The 20,454-nt window shown below is 40.3% G+C and overlaps 1 protein-coding gene across 3 annotated transcripts in view; it reads left to right on the plus strand.

The window, feature by feature from the left end:
* The first annotated feature begins 513 nt into the window (after positions 1-513).
* LOC125900102 (interferon alpha/beta receptor 2-like) overlaps positions 514-20,454 on the plus strand; it is a 47,582-nt gene continuing 27,641 nt past the window's right edge. Inside the window, exons 1-4 of one of the 3 annotated variants that reach the window (XM_049594883.1) lie at positions 514-652; positions 1,101-1,233; positions 6,980-7,161; positions 7,459-7,610. In XM_049594883.1, coding sequence (XP_049450840.1) covers positions 613-652; positions 1,101-1,233; positions 6,980-7,161; positions 7,459-7,610 — 507 coding nt within the window. In that variant the 5' untranslated portion in view covers positions 514-612. Of the gene's footprint in view, positions 701-1,100; positions 1,234-6,979; positions 7,162-7,458; positions 7,611-20,454 lie in introns of all 3 variants that reach the window. The other 2 variants (XM_049594881.1, XM_049594882.1) reach the window with 2 other exon arrangements.

Genomic DNA, 20,454 nt, shown 5'->3' on the forward strand with positions numbered 1-20,454 from the left:
AGGATCATAATATAAACCATGTTTTATTGCAAGTTACTGTGTGCAGCCAACTTCAAACAACATTGTCAAACAGCTTCCATAAGTGTGACGTTTTTGTACTTTAGTTTCATTAGTTTCATTACTCAGTGTCCAGCTGGAAACATGTACATTTCACAACTAATAAACTTACATTTAAATAGCAAGCCATGTTCTGTCATTTGTTTAACTGCAGTAAAAACACAAATTTTTCAAGCTTACTTTGTGCAGAAGGATACCAAAGCACAGCATGAGAGTCAGCATGAGAACTACAAATAAAAGTCTTAGGGGTCAGACACAAAGGCAAATTAAAGTCAAGTTTGCTGACTCAAGTTGGGACCATTGTCTGTCAGGCGACTGTGACAGCTCACACAGTTAAATGCAGGATCTGAGGGGCAGATCACAAAGGGAGGGACTTCTGGGGAAATAGAAACTCAGCCCTGCACATGATAATCAGTGGTGCTAAGTTTCCCAACCCCCACACATAACCCCAGTTCCCTCCCATCCTCCTCTATATGTTGTGTGCTCAAACCCAAAAACGAGCCTTATCTTGAGTAAGAGGTTTTACTACGAGCCATAACAGTCCATGGAGGGAAGATGGAGTTGTGGATGCTTCTTCTTCTGCATTTACACCTTGGTAATGCTCCCTGGATTGGAGGTGGGGAGGAAGTAGGGGGTTTACATGGTGACTATTTGAGATGAATACATGTTGTACTGTTCATGTACTTGAGAGCTTTGTTGTGCAGGGGCAATGTGTCTGTGTTTTAATTAGCTCCCTTTATTTGTTTTTACACTTTTGGACTGAGATTTGTAGCAGCTGTGTAGATGTATATATGGATGTTGGCAGAGGCAGTAAATGCGTTGTAATTCTGTAAAACCAGGTAGTTCCTCACAGCTCAGAATTAGCTCACTTGCATGCATAGCATCAGGAAATGTGTCAGTAATTTGTGCAGACAGCTGATTTAGCACTGTTTAGTGATGCAGAGTTATAAAACAATAAGAAAGACCAAACAATATTATTAAAATATCTAATAATGTTACTGTCCCTTTGAATTCCAAAGTGAATTTTCTTTTCTCCTGTTCAGTGGTATGTGTTTCCCTCCCTGAACCTTCCAACGTCTCCATCTCCTCCTTCAACATGGAGCACACACTGAGCTTCCTGCCTGGCCACGAGACTCCCTCTGACACCCACTTCACTGTTCAAATCCTCTGCCCCAGGTATTCAGTCGATGGGCATCACAAAGCTTGGTTAGAGAGGAAAGAAAAGAGAGGTGATAAGACAGTCACTACGTTTACATGCACAAAATAGTTATTTTTTTGTTTTATTCCGAAAGAGACAATATTCCTACTACACTGTTTACATGGCTTATGAAAATGAAAATTTCCACCAGTGGCAGACTTGTTGGACCGTGTGAGCACAGCCTTTCTCTTTCACCCAATAGACCACCTTCTCAAAAAGGTCGGTGTTGTGATATTTTTTGCATATCCAAAAACCTGTTGCTATCCAAGTCTTTCATAATGTTTAAAAAGCAGGCAACCCTAAATTGAGATGCATATTCCAAATGTGCTGTATACATGTCCAAATAATGCTATTAAAACCTGATTAATACCAGTATATCCCACGTCTTCATAGAAAAATGCTACATTTGGAATATAGCCTAATTCATAAAATGCAAATGGAAAATGCTCTATATATATATGTGTGTGTGTGTGTGTCTGTGTGTGTGTATATATATATATATATATATACAGTACAGGCCAAAAGTTTGGACACACCTTCTCATTCAATGCGTTTTCTTTATTTTCATGACTATTTACATTGTAGATTCTCACTGAAGGCATCAAAACTATGAATGAACACGTGGAGTTATGTACTTAACAAAAAAAGGTGAGATAACTGAAAACATGTTTTATATTCTAGTTTCTTCAAAATAGCCCTTTGCTCTGATTACTGCTTTGCACACTCTTGGCATTCTCTCGATGAGCTTCAAGAGGTAGTCACCTGAAATGGTTTTCCAACAGTCTTGAAGGAGTTCTCAGAGGTGTTTAGCACTTGTTGGCCCCTTTGCCTTCACTCTGCGGTCCAGCTCACCCCAAACCATCTCGATTGGGTTCAGGTCCGGTGACTGTGGAGGCCAGGTCATCTGCCGCAGCACTCCATCACTCTCCTTCTTGGTCAAATAGCCCTTACACAGCCTGGAGGTGTGTTTGGGGTCATTGTCCTGTTGAAAAATAAATGATCGTCCAACTAAACGCAAACCGGATGGGATGGCATGTCGCTGCAGGATGCTGTGGTAGCCATGCTGGTTCAGTGTGCCTTCAATTTTGAATAAATCCCCAACAGTGTCACCAGCAAAACACCCCCACACCATCACACCTCCTCCTCCATGCTTCACAGTGGGAACCAGGCATGTGGAATCCATCCGTTCACCTTTTCTGCGTCTCACAAAGACACGGCGGTTGGAACCAAAGACCTCAAATTTGGACTCATCAGACCAAAGCACAGATTTCCACTGGTCTAATGTCCATTCCTTGTGTTTCTTGGCCCAAACAAATCTCTTCTGCTTGTTGCCTCTCCTTAGCAGTGGTTTCCTAGCAGCTATTTGACCATGAAGGCCTGATTCGCGCAGTCTCCTCTTAACAGTTGTTCTAGAGATGGGTCTGCTACTAGAACTCTGTGTGGCATTCATCTGGTCTCTGATCTGAGCTGCTGTTAACTTGCGATTTCTGAGGCTGGTGACTCGGATGAACTTATTCTCAGAAGCAGAGGTGACTCTTGGTCTTCCTTTCCTGGGTCGGTCCTCATGTGTGCCAGTTTCGTTGTAGCGCTTGATGGTTTTTTGCGACTCCACTTGGGGACACATTTAAAGTTTTTGCAATTTTCCGGACTGACTGACCTTCATTTCTTAAAGTAATGATGGCCACTCGTTTTTCTTTAGTTAGCTGATTGGTTCTTGCCATAATATGAATTTTAACAGTTGTCCAATAGGGCTGTCGGCTGTGTATTAACCGGACTTCTGCACAACACAACTGATGGTCCCAACCCCATTGATAAAGCAAGAAATTCCACTAATTAACCCTGATAAGGCACACCTGTGAAGTGGAAACCATTTCAGGTGACTACCTCTTGAAGCTCATGGAGAGAATGCCAAGAGTGTGCAAAGCAGTAATCAGAGCAAAGGGTGGCTATTTTGAAGAAACTAGAACATAAAACATGTTTTCAGTTATTTCACCTTTTTTTGTTAAGTACATAACTCCACATGTGTTCATTCATAGTTTTGATGCCTTCAGTGAGAATCTACAATGTAAATAGTCATGAAAATAAAGAAAAGGCATTGAATGAGAAGGTGTGTCCAAACTTTTGGCCTGTACTGTATATATATATATATATATATATATATGTATGTGTGTGTGTGTGTGTGTGTGTGTGTGTGTGTATATACATATACTGAAACCAACATTTTAAACATATGCTTAGATTTTTTTCAAAACTGAATATAGTTACTATTCCTCATGTTTATTAGGGGTGCCTGCTGTGCAACACAGGCACGACCAGTTACTATTCCTCATACTTATTGGGTGTGAATAAGAAAGCTTTCAGAACCTATGTTACTCTACAGCTTCGGAATTCTTTATTGGGTGTGAAAGCATACTTCAATATATTGACACCATTCAAACAACAAAATATTCAGCTCCATTAGGAATCACCAGCTATGACTTTTCTCATTCATAACATTCATACTTTCTGAAATATTCTGGGTTTTTTTTTGTCATTTTCCCCCATTCAAGACTCTTCAAACTTGACACAGTTTCATGCTTTTTCATGCATTCTCCTCATTCATACATTCATATAGAAACTTCATTCAAACTTGTTCAGAGCATGGAAAATATGCCCTCCTCAGAATTTATAATGGGTCTCTATGGGCGGAATGTTTCACAGCTAGAGTGGAGGACTCAACTGACAGTGCATAGAGCTAAAAAATCAGAATGATCTGAGTTATTGTTTTTGAGGAAAGGCCAGCAGTTTGAGAAGTGCACCTCTGATAAATCTCTGTGAGACTAACTGCCTCAGCCAGAAGTCACGAGCAGTTTACATTACCATGGCAACCTGAGCTCATGAGTGCAGTTTCACACACACACACACACACACACACACACACACTAATTGGACCCATTTCCACTCTCTCAGCTATTCCTAATACTTTATACCTCATTTTTACACAGTTAAGCCAGCCTTGCAGTGTAGCGTCAGCTTTTTAAGAATCTTGGCATATTCCACAATATTGGTATCATTCAACTTTTCAATAACATTCAAACTCACGTGACCCCCTTCAACCTTTTTACTTATTCCTATGGCTTTACCTTCTTCCTAAACATTTAAGTCAGCATTGGAGTGTAGTGTAAGCTTTTAAAAAAAAAACCTTCAAGTGTTCCACATCATTCATACATTAATGATATTATTCAGCGTTTAAAGCCAGCATTGCAGTGTAGCGTCAGCTATTCAGCATGCAGCATTCACACCTGCAATTTCTTCAGAAATTGCATTCTCTAGTTCTTATTATTCCACCCACTTTTCTTTTGCGGCACTACTACTTACTCCTTCCACAATTTTCAACATACAAACTTCATTCAAACATCAAAATATTCATTGTAATTAGGACGGACTTGCTATGACTTTTCTCATTCATATCTTTCATACTTTCCAAAATATTCAGCATTTTTTGGGGCATTTTTCCCCATTCAAATGAATAGAGAAATCTTCAAAGCCTAGCTCCTCATTCATACATTCACGTAGAAACTTCATTCAGACTTCAAAATGTTCGTCATCTTTTTCACATTCTTACTTGTATTCAACTTTCAAATCCTATTCAAACTTTTTGAAATATTCAAAGCATGGTAAAAATTCCCTGCTTAGGTTTTACCGTGGGTTTCTATGGGGCAGAATGCTCACAGCTAAAGTGGCTTCACCTTTTTCTTACACACTTAAGCCAGCATTGCAGTGCAGTCAGCTTTTCAAACAACCTTAAAATATTCCACATCATTCATACATTAATGGTAGGCCTATTATTCTCTAGTTATTTACTGGTATCCTCTTAATTACAGTGTCACAAAGCCATTTCCTTACAGGAACATGAAACAGTCAGCCTCACAAAGTCTTTCTCCTCTTGGAATGACTCTTATTTCATGTAGGCTGAATAGTAGATGATTGACAAGTGCTGTCCTCTGATGCTGAGTTATTAACATGAACAGTCCACCACTGACTGAGCTGTTTTCCAAAGTCAGACCTCTCTGGAGAAAACTGAGCTTGTGAGATCTGTGCTTTGTCAAGCCTGAAACATTACCATAGAGACTATCTTGTTATGGGATCACTTCAGATTTTTTTTTGCAGCAATCTACAATTTAAAAAAAAGTCAGCCAGGGGTGTAAAGTGGGGGAATTAACAGCTCCTTACCTATTTCCTACCCCCCATCTTCCCACCCCCTTGCTTGGACCACATCATTTAACTCAGCCTTCATTGTGATCACAGCTACACACCTGTAAAGTTTTCTGCTTGCACAATTGTGACTTTAGCACAAAAGACATAAACACCTGGTTAAATGCTTAAAATGGCTTCTGTGGTAGAGCATGTGATCTGCTATGACTCTGCAAGGGTTCCCACCCACACAGGGTTTATAGCCTACAACTTTGTACGTATGGTACGTGTGTGTGTGTGTGTTTGTCATTGTGGTAAAATGTGGTTTTAATGACACCTGTTGTAACAGGAACTACAACAGATGCTGTTTTGAGTATTTGGGGAGGTGTTTTTTGTCTGTCTGTCTGTCTGTCTGTCTGTCTGTGGACAAAATTTTGTTCTGAACTGTTCAAGATGCAGTCACGAACTTTACGAGTGCGCAGTCGAGATCAAAATGAAAGTAGAGTTTAATGATGTGGTAGGAGCAAGGGGGGGCAAAAATAGAGGGGCTGAAAGTAGGGCAGAGGCCTTTGTGGGGGGGCATAGGCCCTGGCCCACATTCATTTTAAGTCACAGATTGTGGATCACTGTATCACGGCTGGACTGATCCCATCACAAGATGGTCTCTAGTTTAATATGTAAGCATCAAGTTGAGCAACAAGCCAAATGGCAGTTCTTACAGAGAGCACAGAATTTAGCACTCTGGTTATTGGATTTCGGAAAGAGTTGTTCATTTTTGCTAATATTTTTGGACTGTCTTACACCATAGGAATAACATATATGAATTTGGAAAATGGGTGTAGTTCCCTTTTAGTGCCAAGGGATCACCAATGTTATATCTGTTTATCCTGATGGCAACATGGAAATCTGTACCAAATTTTATAGCAGTCAAACCAACATGGTTTGAGAAATTTGAGAATTTTCCCTGGATGACTTGGTGGCATATCAGAGGTTATGATTAACCCTCTTGGGACTATAAAATGTCTGTACAAAATTTCATCCTAATCCATCTACCAGTTGTTGAGATATTTTAGTCTGGATCAAAGTGGTGGACAGGCCCACAGAGCATCATCCCTGAATGGCAACAGCATCTCATATTTCTCTGTTTATAATAGTCTGAAATGTATTCCATGATGATAATGCTAACCTCCTGCTCAGCACAGTCTGCCAGATGTTTCACTTTTGTTTCTGAGGAACTTCTTAAACGCTGTGAGTAAGCACTTTTTTAGTAACTGTAGCAATATCACAACAAGTGTGTGTTCTTTATCCCAGGATGATGCACACAGCCCAGTTAGTTGCCTTTCTACTCTGCTGTGAATGTTATCTGTGGTATTATGCTAATCGTCATGTTGACAGTTCTGTTTTCTCTCCCTCTGCCTCTGCACTGACTTCCACCTGCTGTGGTCTAAGTGATCTAAGTTGGTCTAAGTTTTTTTAGGATGACACATTCTTTCCTTACCAGTGGTCCTCCATCTTTTTCTCTTTCCCTCTGTATTTTCTTTCACTTTGGAGGAAGAAGAAGAACATGTGGAAACCGGTAGCTGCTTGTTCAGAGCTGACAGCTGGACAGACATGTAATCTAACTCAAACATTTAAGGACCCCTTCGATCACTACCGTGCCCGTGTCCAGGCCTTCACATCCACACAGACGTCCGGCTGGACTGAATCAGGGTGGTTCCAGCCTCTGTCAGACAGTGAGACACACTTATATGGAAGATTTAAAAGTTACAAACATTTCTCCAAACAAACTAAAAATCCACAGTTGTTCTAAGTGCACAGTAGACATATACATTGGTCAATTTATATAAACATAGTATATGCAGTGTACTTAGCTCACATTATTTCTGTTTCGACATGTTGGAAATTGAGTGAACATGGGACTGCTGTCCAGCATCAGAATTGCAAACATCTCAGTTTTTTTAAATTATGACTATTTGTCCTGTAATGAAACTCTCCCAGTAGACTGACACTGAGTTTATTGCTCTCCGTAGCTGTGTTGGGACTTCCTGATGTGTCTGTGTCAGGCTGTGGGAACTGTTTGGTTCTGCAGCTCAGAGTTCCTTCAATGAAGAGATTCCAGCAGCTGAGGGACTTGTATAGAGGACTCATCTTTGATGTGCAAAGGACCTGGGATGGTGCACAGGTATGTGTCAGGCTTAAAGGGACAGCTCACCACAAAATCAAAAAAACTAATTTGGACTCCTACCTGTAGAGCTTTCTTTGTCCACTTCTCTTTTTATTAGGATTTTACATGGTTCACATGTTCATTGACATAACATTTTTTCATTCTCATCCATTCATCCGTAAATTACAGTTGAATCTCCACAGTATATCCAAGACTATATATAATACAGAGATGAATGATTGGTCCTTCCACCATCTTATAAGGCAATCTGTTAATACAATATAAGAACTAAACTTCGTAGAACAGGAACGCTGGAGTGCACCTCTGCGATATTAAAAAAAAAAAAAAAAGAAAACTTTAAAAATGAAGTAAAACGGGGAAGAATAGGAGAAAAGGGACATACAATTTAGCATTAGACAAAAGATGGTCGCACCGGTGTAACATACATGATCCATCTTTCCCATCTTTTCAAAAACACACTTTGTTGCAGTCTCATGGCAAATGTAATTCTTTCCATCTTAAAAATGTCATAAATAATGTCAATCCACTTATCCACCGTAGGTTTTTCTAGTTTTAACCACTTCCTTGTAATGGCTTTCCTATAGCACAATTTGATAGACCTCCTGCCAAAAAGGTAACAATACTGGACAAGACCAGAATATGTGAAAGTGATATGCCTCAAGGCATCCGCACTGTCTCCAACATGCAGATGAGTTGGTGTAGTGTCTTTTTTGAGCTGGCATTATAAAGAATCTGATAAGGCTTTTCTAGCAGAACTCTCTCCAAAGTGCTGAATTTGAAGTTTTCCATTGTATCCCACATAACTGTTCCTAGTCTTCTCCATTTAGAACTAAGTTCCCTTCCTTCTCCCATTTCTGTTTTACATGCAGTGAGCTACTTTTCATTTATTGTAAGCCCCTATAAAGTTTTGAGATGGTTTTTTGGTTTGGGCCTGAAGCATAAGCATCTATAAAGACTTTTAATAAAATGTTATCCCTTTGCTCTTGTGTGATCTTCTTCCTAATTTGCTCAATGTAATGACGGGCCTGTAGAAATCTATAGAAATCATCATTATTCAAACTGAATTGTCCCTTTAGGTTTTGAAAATTGTTCACTGACCCCTTACTCAAAAAAGTGCAATATGCTGTTAAACCATGAGTTACCCATCCCTTAAACCTCACATCCCAATTTTTAGGCACAAAATCTGGATCAAACGCACACCACCTCAAAACTTTTATCGCTTCCTTTAAATGATTTTGAGCTATTACCCTGTTCCACAGCTTAAGTGGCAAAACAATCCAAGGGTTTCCCAGATCCATTAACTTATTCATCAACCCCTTATCCCCTATTGCCGCTTGAATTGGAAACTCCCCTGTCATATCCCCCTCAATCTCCCTCCATCTAGCCCTGTATTCTGGATTACACCAACATATTAACGGTCTCAGTTGAGCAGCAGTATAATAATCTTTTAGACACGGGAGCGCAACGGGAGCCCCCCCCCACACCCAATTGTAAACTCTGATATTTAATTCTTGGTCTTTGCCCCTCCCAAATATATCTCAAGATAAGTTTATCCCACTCCTGAAACTGTTGATCAGATATATCTAGTGGAAGGGATTGAAAGAGATACAACATTCTCGGCAGAATAATCATTTTAACTGATTCAATACAAGATCCAAAATTAAGAAAAGGTATTGAGTCCCATCTCCGTATGTCCTCCCTAATTTTGTTGTTCAGGGGAGAAAGTTGAGTGCAAACAATTTTGATAGGTCTGTAGGTATATTACCCCCAGATATCTCATGGATTCAGCTTTCCATCTCAAGTTATACCTCTTCTTCACATTTTCTGAGGAACTGTAATTAAAAGTAAGAATTTGTGTTATTGAAACATTCAACTTATATCCTGAAAAAGATCCATATTGTTCCAAAAGTGAAAACAGCTGTACAAGAGATTGTTCTGGGCTGGATAACTGTAACAATATATCATCGGCAAACAAGGAAATCTTTTGTTCTCCTCCTTTCATACATATTCCTTTAATGTCTTTATTATGAATAATCCACTAAGTGGCTCAATAAAAATTGCGAATAAGAGAGGGCTAATTGGACAGCCCTGCCTCGTTCCGTGTTCCAGTGAAAAGGGGTTTGAAACTACTCCATTAATTTTAATTCTTGCCCTCGGGTTATCATAAAGAGCCTGTATTGTCTTAATAAAAGAATCGTGAATACCAAATTCCTCCAAAACTCTAAATAGAAAAGACCAATTTACGCAATCAAAAGCTTTTTCTGCGTCTAACCCTACTAATACTGCTGACAGCTTACTGTCTGTTATATGACTTATTACATGCAAGGTCCGTCTAATGTTATTTTGGGTTTGTCTCTGACGCACAAAACCTGTTTGATCAAGGCTAATGATTTGTGGTAGCAGTCCCTCTATTCGCTTGGCAAGTGTATGTGTAAAGATTTTATAATCCTGATTTAATATGCTTAATTACTACAATAATTACTACAATAATAATTACTACATTCCGATTTATCCTTTCCTTCTTCTGGAATAAGTGAAATTACCACTTCCCTCCCGGAGGGGGGTATCATGTTCCTTTTAAGGACCCAATTAAAGGTAGACTGCAACATATTGATCAACGAAACCCCCATTACCCTGTACCACTCTGACGGAAACCCGTCTGGGCCTGGGGCCTTCCCTCATTTAAGATGGTCTATGGCTGCGCTAATTTCTTTCTCTGTTATTTCCTCTGCAAGTCGGTTACTCTGTTCAACGGTCTGTTTAGGCAGAAGAATCTTCTCAAAAAATTCTTCCATTTTTGTTTTGTCAACATGAGGTTGAGAGTATAGTTTTTGAAAATATATCTCAAAACTCTTTTGTATATCTTTCAATTTGTGGTGTATTACATTAGTCATCAGGTTTTTAATTTTATGGATTGAATTCTCCGCTTGCTGCCTTTTCAGCCTATAAACTAACAATTTGCTGGCTTTCCCTCCCCCTTCATAATATTTCTGTTTTGTAAATATTAACTTCTTTTGTATATCTCTTGTATACATCTCATTATTTCATTCTTTTTCTTCCTAAGTGCTTTAATCTTCTCGTCATTTGCATCTTTGTGCTTTTGTTCTAGCTGTTTCAATTCTGCTTGCAGCTGATCTAATTGTTTGTTAGCTTTCTTTAAATGAGAACTATATCCAATTATCTTACCTCTTAGCACTGCTTTATATGTGTCCCACAATATTGGAGGTGAAACCTCACCATTTGTCATTCCGTTCCAAAAACTCAGTAATATCTTTCTTAATTTGGTCCTTCATATGATTCAATAGGGCGGCACGGTGGTGTGGTGGTTAGCACTCTCGCCTCACAGCAAGAGGGTTGCCGGTTCGATCCTGGGCGTGGGAGCCCTTCTGTGCGGAGTTTGCATGTTCTCCCCGTATCAGCGTGGGTTCTCTCCGGGCACTCCGGCTTCCTCCCACAGTCCAAAGACATGCAGATTGGGGACTAGGTTAATTGGTAACTCTAAATTGTCCGTAGGTGTGAATGTGAGCGTGAATGGTTGTTTGTCTCAATGTGTCAGCCCTGTGATAGTCTGGCGACCTGTCCAGGGTGTACCCTGCCTCTCGCCCGATGTCAACTGGGATAGGCTCCAGCCCCCCCCGCGACCCTCAAGAGGATGAAGCGGTTAGAAGATGAAGATATGATTCAATATATGAATGTTTAATCTCCATAAGGTGTTTCTCTGATATTGGTTGAGATGTAGTTCTAAATAAAGAGGGCTATGGTCTGAAAGGTCCATAATCCTTATGCTGCAGTCACCAACCCTGTGCAAATCTTTACGAAAGATTAAAAAATAATCAATCCTTGAATATACCAAATGTGGATTAGAAAAATATGTATAGTCTCTCTTCAAAGGATTTAACTCTCTCCAGACATCTATTAAACCAGTATCTTCCATTGTCAAATTGATCTTTTTGTTCAATTGACTGGGCTGAGTAACATGTACTTTTGAAAAATCAAGTTTAGGGCTTAATCTAATATTGAGATCCCCCCTACAAATTAAGACACCTTGAGATTCTGCTATTATCAAACTCCAATCCGAATTAGGGGGAGCATAAATATTCAATAAAGTCATCAATGATCCATTTAAATTCCCTCTCAAAAAAATGCATCTCCCTTCTGTGTCCTTCTTTTCAAATATGGGCTCAAAATTAATCTTACTGGAAATTAACACTGCCACCCCCCTCCTATGGCCAGCTGCATATGATGATGAGAACTGATACTTAAAGCCCATTCTTTTTAATTTAGCATGCTCTGTATTGGAAAGATGCGTTTCTTGTAGAAAAGCCACCTCAACTTTGTCTCTTTTCAGTTTGGTCAAAATCTTGCTTCTCTTAAAAGGATTGACTAGACCATTCACATTATAAGTTTCTATTTTAACTGCTTGCATTTAGTGTCCAATAAAGAGAAGGAAAAAAAAGGCCCCTTCACATAACAACCACAAATATTCACTGTTAGTTAGATTTATCACAGGTAACACCCCAAAGGCTGCAAAGAACACCAGCAAAACATGCCCCTTAGTGGGGAATAACACACAAAAACAATGACATCTGAAATGAAGACTTCCAATAGTGAGGTCTTTATCTCGACCCTAATTAAGCCCCGATGGCAAGAGGGCTTTGAGGGAGAGCCTCCCTCACCAGCCGGTGTGTGAGGGCCCTCAGTCACTTGTAAGAGTTTGTGCATACTATTGATCATCCGGCTACATGGCAAAAAGAAAAACAAAGGCCCAACATTTACATTATATCCTTAGTTATGGCCTATAAAATGTTCTTATAATGTGCAATTCTTGTTTGCAGTCTGTCCTCCCTCTGCTGGGAGCCGGGTCCCCGGCGTCCCCTAATTACAACAGAAACTCACCCCTTTTTCCACCGAACCATGATTTACAGTTCTCTGACAGTCACATCGGATCCGGGCGTCTAAAGGCCTGCAGGTTCTCTTTGTAGCTCCCGACTTTGTCCGTTCTCGTGCACCACGTGAACCACTGTATCTGCTCTGATACTGGGAACCCCCTCTTCGCCATGTTCCCGGTCGCCTTCTCCGCTGATCCATACAGCACCATTCCCTCTGGGTAAAAAACTCTTAACTGGGCCGGGAACGGAGTCTGAAATTTGATTTTCTTCTCCTTCAGCAGCGACTTCGCATCAGCATATTCCCTTCGTTTTTTCAACACATCAGGCGTATAGTCGTGGTCCAGATTAACCCTTTTTTCGTGACGTTGAAATCCACGCTTCTGCCAGGCCAGTCTCAGTATCTCCTCTTTCATCCTGTAGCTTGACAATTTGGCCACAATTGACTTTGGTGGAGCTCCCGATGGCGGCTTCGGCATCAAGACGCGGTGGGCTCTCTCCACCCGCAGCTCAAAGGAGTCCTGGAGCCCCAGACCCCCCCAGAGCAAGTGCTCCACGTATTCCACCATCGACGGAGAGTCCTCCTCTGCCCCCTCTTTAACTCCGTGGATTCTGATGTTCTCTCTCCTGGAGCAGCTCTCCAAATCCGTCAGCTTTTCATCCAGGTGAATCTGTAGCCCCAGCAGCTCCATAACCGCTTCTTCCGTCACTTGTATCCGAGTTTTGGCACTGTCGATCCTTTTTTCAGCCTCCTCGATTCTTGTGTTAGTTTTGTTTATTTCCTCTCGTATCTCTTTCAGCTGCTGACTGCTGTCTCTCCTAAACTCCCTCAGTTCTTTCAATATAAGACCCAGGCCCGCTTCTTCCACCAGCTCCTTGTCGTTGTCTGATTGCGTGTCGTTGTCCTCCATTATGCTGCTAGCCGGGGGCTCCTGGCTAACTTCGTCTCGCTCAAGTAACACCAACTGCGTTGACTTTTTTGGCTTTAATTTAGGCATCCTTGAGACCCACAATGCTAGGACGACCTGTACTGAAAGTTTTAAAACTATTCGAGTTGTAGTGGGGTAACTTTTAACTCAAAATGTTGGGAGCCCATTTTCCTACGCCGCCATCGCCTCGCTTGCCCAACCGGAACTCCACCTGTAGAGCTTTTTAATCAATCTAGATTGTTTTGATGTGAGTTGTCAAGCATTGTTGCCAAGAGATATTGGCAGTAGAGATGCCTGCCTTCTCTCTAATACAATGGAACTAGATGGCACTTGACATGCAGTGCTCAATGCGCCCAAAAAAAAAAGTATATTTAAAAATCTCAACAGCAATGTCTCTTTATAGAAATCGTGACCTGGTTACTCAAGATAATCTACAGACCTTGTTATGAGCAGTTTCATGTAGGAACTAATTTCTCTCTGCCAAACTGCACCCGCCAACCGTATCACTGCACAGAGGGAAGCGTCTACTCTTGGACGAGAGGCTTTTGCTTGTGACAGGGTGAGATGTAAACATTAATGGCATCCTCCTCTGCAGAGCTGCTATATAAGCTAGTTCAGTGGTGCTGGGTGAGCTAGCAGTAGATGCACACTTCCATTCTGTGTGATATGCTTAAGGCTTTAAAGTCCTCCTGTTAACATTCAAGGCCATCCACAACCTCGCCCCCCCATATCTGTCCGACCTCCTCCATGTTCCCACTCCCTCCTGCTCCCTCAGATCCTCTTCCTCCACACCAATGGCGATTGCTCTAAGACTGCAAGGAAAGCTCAGCTTCCACTAAAATGTCAAAAAATAAGTGGTCAAATATGTACTGTTGTGTTTACATTTCATTGACTAAATATGCGCTAGAACGCGTTCAACTTTTGTTCAGAATCAGCTACTTATCACAGGTCACTGACGTGACTTTCTTCTCATTCATTCCCGTAGCGTCACAGTGCATTAAACAGTGTCGAAGCTCAGCGTCCAAAGACTTCAAAGGGGAAGCATAGAGTGGGTTGTTCCACTGCAGCGAAACTAGACAGTCATTGGATAAATGCTCGGTTTTGTCCCGCCCATCGGATGCTCAGCATCTCTGGGGGTCTATGGGGCAGTGGTCTGGCCTCGGCTGGCCTGGACGCTGGGCTTCGGCATGATGATTGGATGATTGATCTGTCTGAGGCTGAATCCCTTTTTGATTGACAGCGAATGAGCGGATCTTGAAATATAAACCACCACCGGAGCATTTTCCAAGTTTCATTCCGTCGTTCCGAGTTGATCTGGAGACTTTTCCAAACCTCTTAGTGACTTTTTCTTTGTTAAAAACGACTAGTGACAAATCTAGCATCTTTTTTTGGTGTTATTGGAGACTGTACTTGTGTTTGGAGATTCTGACTTCTGTCGCTCTGCAGTTACTGTCCCCAACGAGCAGCGAGTGCTGCTGTGAGCCCCTCCACCGTCCCAAAGCACTCACAGGTGGTCACACTAGCCTCGCGCAGCAGCCTCAGCTAGCGAGCGAGCTAGCAAGCTGCACATAATGGCAGACAATTTGAATATTGTTGACCGGATTTTGGCGAAGCCATTTGATAGTCTTCCTTACGAGAAGAAACTTAGAGTTAAACAGCAGGCCAGATCAACACCTCAGATTGATTTGGTGCAAATACGTATAAATAAACGGACACATTTTATGATGTAGGCCGAAAATGAGCTTCCCCTCCTTGAAAGACCAGCAGCCGCCACTGCGTCTGTCCCCTCCGCCCGTCTCACCACCATGGGGAGCAGAGCATTCAACCTATTTTTATCCTTTGTCTGAAAAGACTTTGTTTAGGCCTGTCTCTTTAAGCCCCCCTCCTGAAAAGCCCAGTCTGCTCTGACTGGTGAGAATTTAAAGGGTCTTATGGGCATCTCTGTGCTGTCGTTGCAGTGGGGGAAATGACTAACGCAAAACAGCAGCACTCTTTACCCTGAAATTAACCAATAAAAGCTTAAAGCTTTAAACATAACCAGACATGTTCCAGTAGGAATCTGATCCCAAATCAGCAGTGTAGGCTATGTAATGTTAACACTTGAAGTACTGTGCCTGGAGCGGATGACCAAATAAAGATATCGGTCACAAGCTGACATCATACTGTAGCCAGAATAAATTTTTTTTTTTTTTAAAAACTGTCAGAAAAGGAATGCTTAGGTTTTTGCTTACAGGGAGTTGAAATTGCTGACACTACTGGATGTAGCCATCATGATGCTGGGTGTGCAATAGACCACAGTGAGGGGTCACACGTTCAAAACTTTGAGTGTGGTCCCACAAAAGATTTTTTTCCACAAACCCTGCTGTTTCCTGTAATTTTTATTGTTTATCATGCATCAACTCAGTGATACCTTGTTTTTGAAAGCAATACAATACTTTGCAAAAGCAAATTCCAGCACCTCAGCTGGCTGTTTTAGCGGCTCTTTCAGTGTTTGTTTGTTTGTTTGTTTATTCGGATCTCTTTTAGCCCACTTGGGCTATTCTTCCAAGAGTCCATAGCATAAAAACATTACAAAATAAACACAATACAGTATAACTGAAACACAATACAATATAGAACAGACACAAACCAAAAAACATACATACAACACATGGATGGTATTATACACACACACAACAAAGCCTATACAGATAATATTACATAAAAGCTATACCCTCAATCACAGTCATACAATTACAATAAAACTTCAAATACTCCTTAAAAGACACCCCTAATGTTTTGTTTAAAATATTTTTCAGGTAAATTCCTAATGAGATCAGGTAAACCATTCCATAACTTCACAGCACAAAAACAAAACATCCTTTTACCAATTACAAGCCTAGTTCTGGGTAAAACATAATCACTTGTGCTAGCTGCTCTTGTGCTGACTAAATGTCTGTCTTTCACCTGCTGGAACCTGCTTATCAACAGTTTTGGCTTCTTTTTAACATGTAAGTTATAAAATAATTGAAGAACATTTCTAGCTATTATGTCCCTGATATACGACCATTCCAGTATTTTGTATCGGTCTTCAATAGGAGTATCATTTGGACATCTAAGAATAATTCTTGCAGCCTTATTTTGTGCAGTTTGGAGTCTACTTCTATTTCTCCCACTCCAGCATTACCCCAAACCGCAGCACAATAATTCACCTGACTCGCAATTAAAGCGTGGGTCACTTGTCTTAATATTTTTGTGGATAAATATTTGGCTATTCTACCAACCATAACAGCAGTCTGAACCAGCTTCTTACATAGATTAGATATATGTGGTGTCCAAGACAGATGACTATCAAGTTGAACACCTAACAGTCTAGTCTCATCTATTTGTTCGATCATTGTACCATTTGTCATGAGCTGAAAACAGGGCAGTGCTTGCTTCTTCCTCACAGAACCTATAAGCATTACTTTTGTTTTCCTTATATTCAGTACGAGTTTGTTCATATCAACCCAATCCTTAATCGTCTCTATCGATCTTACTGCAGTGATGTCTGTATGTCTGCACATCAATACCCCGGTACATACACAGTAGTATCATCCGCAAAAATTGTCATTTTTGATCGGAATAAAGCATATGAAATATCATTTGTATACAGCAGATAAAGGAGAGGCCCAAGACAACTGCCTTGAGGCACGCCACACTGTATGTTTAGAGGAAAAGAATAAGATCCATTTATAAAAAACGATTGTGTTCTCTCAAATAAATAAGCATGAATCCAGTCAAGAGCAGTTTGTTGAAACCCATAATGAAGGAGCTTTTTCAATAATATACAGTGCCCTCCAAAAGTATTGGAACAGTGAGGCCAGTTCCTTTATTTTTGTTGTAGACTGAAAATATTTGGGTTTGACATCAAAAGATGAATATGGGACAAGAGATCAACATTTCAGTTTTTATTTCCAGGTATTTACATCTGGATCTGATACACAACTTAGAAGATAGCACCTTTTGTTTGAACCCACCCATTTTTCATGAGAGCAAAAGTATTGGAACATGTCACTGACAGGTGTGTTTTGTTGCCCAGGTGTCTCCCAATTACATTGATTATTCAAACAATAAATAGCACTGAATGTCTGAGCTCAGTTTCAGATTGGGTACGATAGATTTTGCCTGTGCAGACTGCATTTAGAGGTGGAACCAACATGAAAACCAGAGAGCTGTCTATGGTTGAAAAAGAAGCAATTTTGAATCTGAGAGAAGATCAATCAGAGCCATTGCACAAACATTGGCCATAGCCAAGAAGAAGAAAGAAACCACTGGTGTACTAAGCAACAGATGTCGAACACAAGGAAAACATCAGCAGTTGATGACAGAAACATTGTGAGAGTTGTAAAGAAAGACCCTAAAACAACTGTTAGTGACATCAGCAACAACCTCCAGGGGGCAGGAGTGAAAGTATCACAATCTACTGTTTGCAGAAGACTTCATGAACAAAAGTACAGAGGCTACACCAGAAGATGCAAACCACTCATTAGCAAGAAGAATAGGAAGGCCAGGCTGGAATTTGCCAAAAGGTTCAGAGATGAGCCTCAAAAATTTTGGGAAAAAGTTTTATGGACTGATGAGACAAAGATTAACTTTTTCCAAAGTGACAGAAAGGCGAAAGTTTGGAGAAAGAAAGGATCTGCTCATGATCCCAAACATACAAGCTCATCTGTGAAACACGGTGGAGGTAATGTCATGGCTTGGGCTTGCATGGCTTCTTCTGGGACGGGCTCTTTCATCTTCATCTCTAATTTAAAGAAAGATGCAACCAAACTGATTGGGAGATCCTTCATCATGCAGCAAGATAATGACCCAAAACACACTGCCAAAACAACAAAGGAGTTCATCAGGGGCAAGAAGTGGAAGGTTTTAGACTGGCCATGTCAGTCTCCAGACTGAAACCCAATAGAGCATGCATTTTACCTGCTGAAGAGACTGAAGGGAGTAACCCCCCAAAACAAACAACAACTGAAAGAGGCTGCGGTGAAAGCCTGGAAAAGCATCACAAAAGAAGAATGCAAAAGTTTGGTGATGTCAATGGGTCACAGGCTCGATGCAGTTATTGAAAGCAAAGGATTTGCAACTAAATATTAAGTCTCATTCACTTTAATCTATTTTAAATTTGTATGTTCCAATACTTTTGCTCACCTAAAAATTTTGTGTTCCATTACAAATAATGCTATCTTCCAAGTTGTGTATCAGATCCAGATGTAAATACCTGGAAATATAGGCTGAAATGTTGATCTCTTGTCTCATATTCATCTTTTGATGTCAAACCCAAATGTTTTCAGTCTACAACAAAAGTAAACGAATTGGACTCACTGTTCCAATACTTTTGGAGGGCACTGTACTATGATCTACCAAATTCTATGCTGCACTAAAATCCAAAAATAGTACACCAACATATTTTCCCAAATCAATTTGTTCTAGCCATTGATCAGTCATCTCAATGAGAGCAGTCGCCGTGGAATGGTCCTTACGGTATGCTTGTTGATTAGCAGAGAATAAATCATTAGTTTCCATATATGACCAAATCTGAGCACTGATTATGCTTTCCAGTATTTTACTCAGTGCAGGTAAAAGACTAATGGGCCAACTGTTCTCAGGTGAGAAAGGTTCTTTACTATTCTTTGGAACTGGACATAGCTTAGCTTCCTTTCGTACTCTAGGGAAGTGACCAGTGTCAATTGACCAATTATACAAATACCTCAAGGGGGCAGCAATCTGAGGTGCAGCATACCTCAATAACCTGTTGTCCATTAAATCATAACCTGCAGCTTTCCCATCAGGAAGTGACTCTAGCAATTTCATAACCTCCTCAGTTGTTTCAGAGGATAGGGAAAAAGAGCACATTTTATTTAACATGATATTGTTATCAATCAGATCATTGAGAGTTTCTTTAGAACTGGAAGAATCAATCATTTTTCTTACTCTGTTAATTTTGTTTTCAAAATAAGTAGCATAATGATTGGCAATATCAACAGGCTTTGCGATCATTCTTCCATTCTCCTCAACAAATGATGGATACTGTGCAACATTTGTTCCCAACAATCCTCTGACTGTATTCCATGTTTTTTTTTTTTTTTTGAGTCATTTCCACACCCCATGAATGCTTTTTTATAAAAAGAGGCCTTCTTACTGCGATTTAATTTCAATGCATAGTTGCATAATTTTCTATAGATCTGCTGGTCAGATTCTAAATTTGATTTTAAAAATATAGCTTTTGCCTCATTAAATAAATGCTTTGTTAAGTTCATCATCTATCCATGGAGCAGAACAAGCCTTAACAGTCAACAACTGGAGCATGCCGGTTCATCACTTCAGTTAAGAGTTCAGTTAAACATTCAGTGGCATGATCTAAATTATCCTCTAAATATATTAATTCCCAGGGACATGCAGCTAAATCCCTTAAATCCCTCCTTAAATTCCTCACAATTAAATCTTTTAAAACTTCTCTTTACTATTATTCTAGGTGGTCTCCTTGGAATCTTAGATATTTTAGTTATGGATACAATATTGTGGTCTGACCAGCTAACAGGAACCACACACGCACTTGAACACTGTTGTGATACAGTAGTGAAAATCAGATCAATGCATGTCTCAGTACATATGCCATTCCTTATGGAACATCTTGTTGCATTCCTAACCATCTGTTTCATATTGCACCCCTCTGTAAATCTCAATAATTTAGTTTTGTTGCTATTCTTGTTATCACACCAATTTATATTCAGATCTCCCATAAAAAAACACTTATTGTCGTTAGTTACATTATCAAGACTAGTACATAAGTCATCTAAATAGTTCACATTTGAGCAAGGAGGTCGATATGCACATCCAATTACTAGAGGTTTTTGATAAGGTAGATGTATCTGTACCCATACAGCCTCAAGGTGATTCATTGTTAGATCATCTCTCTTTTTAAAAGGCAGATGACTTGCCCATCAGTGACAGAACTGTCTAGTAATGGCTAGAACATGAATATCATTGATTTTCAACATGTTACAA

The sequence above is a fragment of the Epinephelus fuscoguttatus genome, linkage group LG13, assembly GCF_011397635.1.
Source record: "Epinephelus fuscoguttatus linkage group LG13, E.fuscoguttatus.final_Chr_v1".
NCBI lineage: Eukaryota > Metazoa > Chordata > Actinopteri > Perciformes > Serranidae > Epinephelus > Epinephelus fuscoguttatus.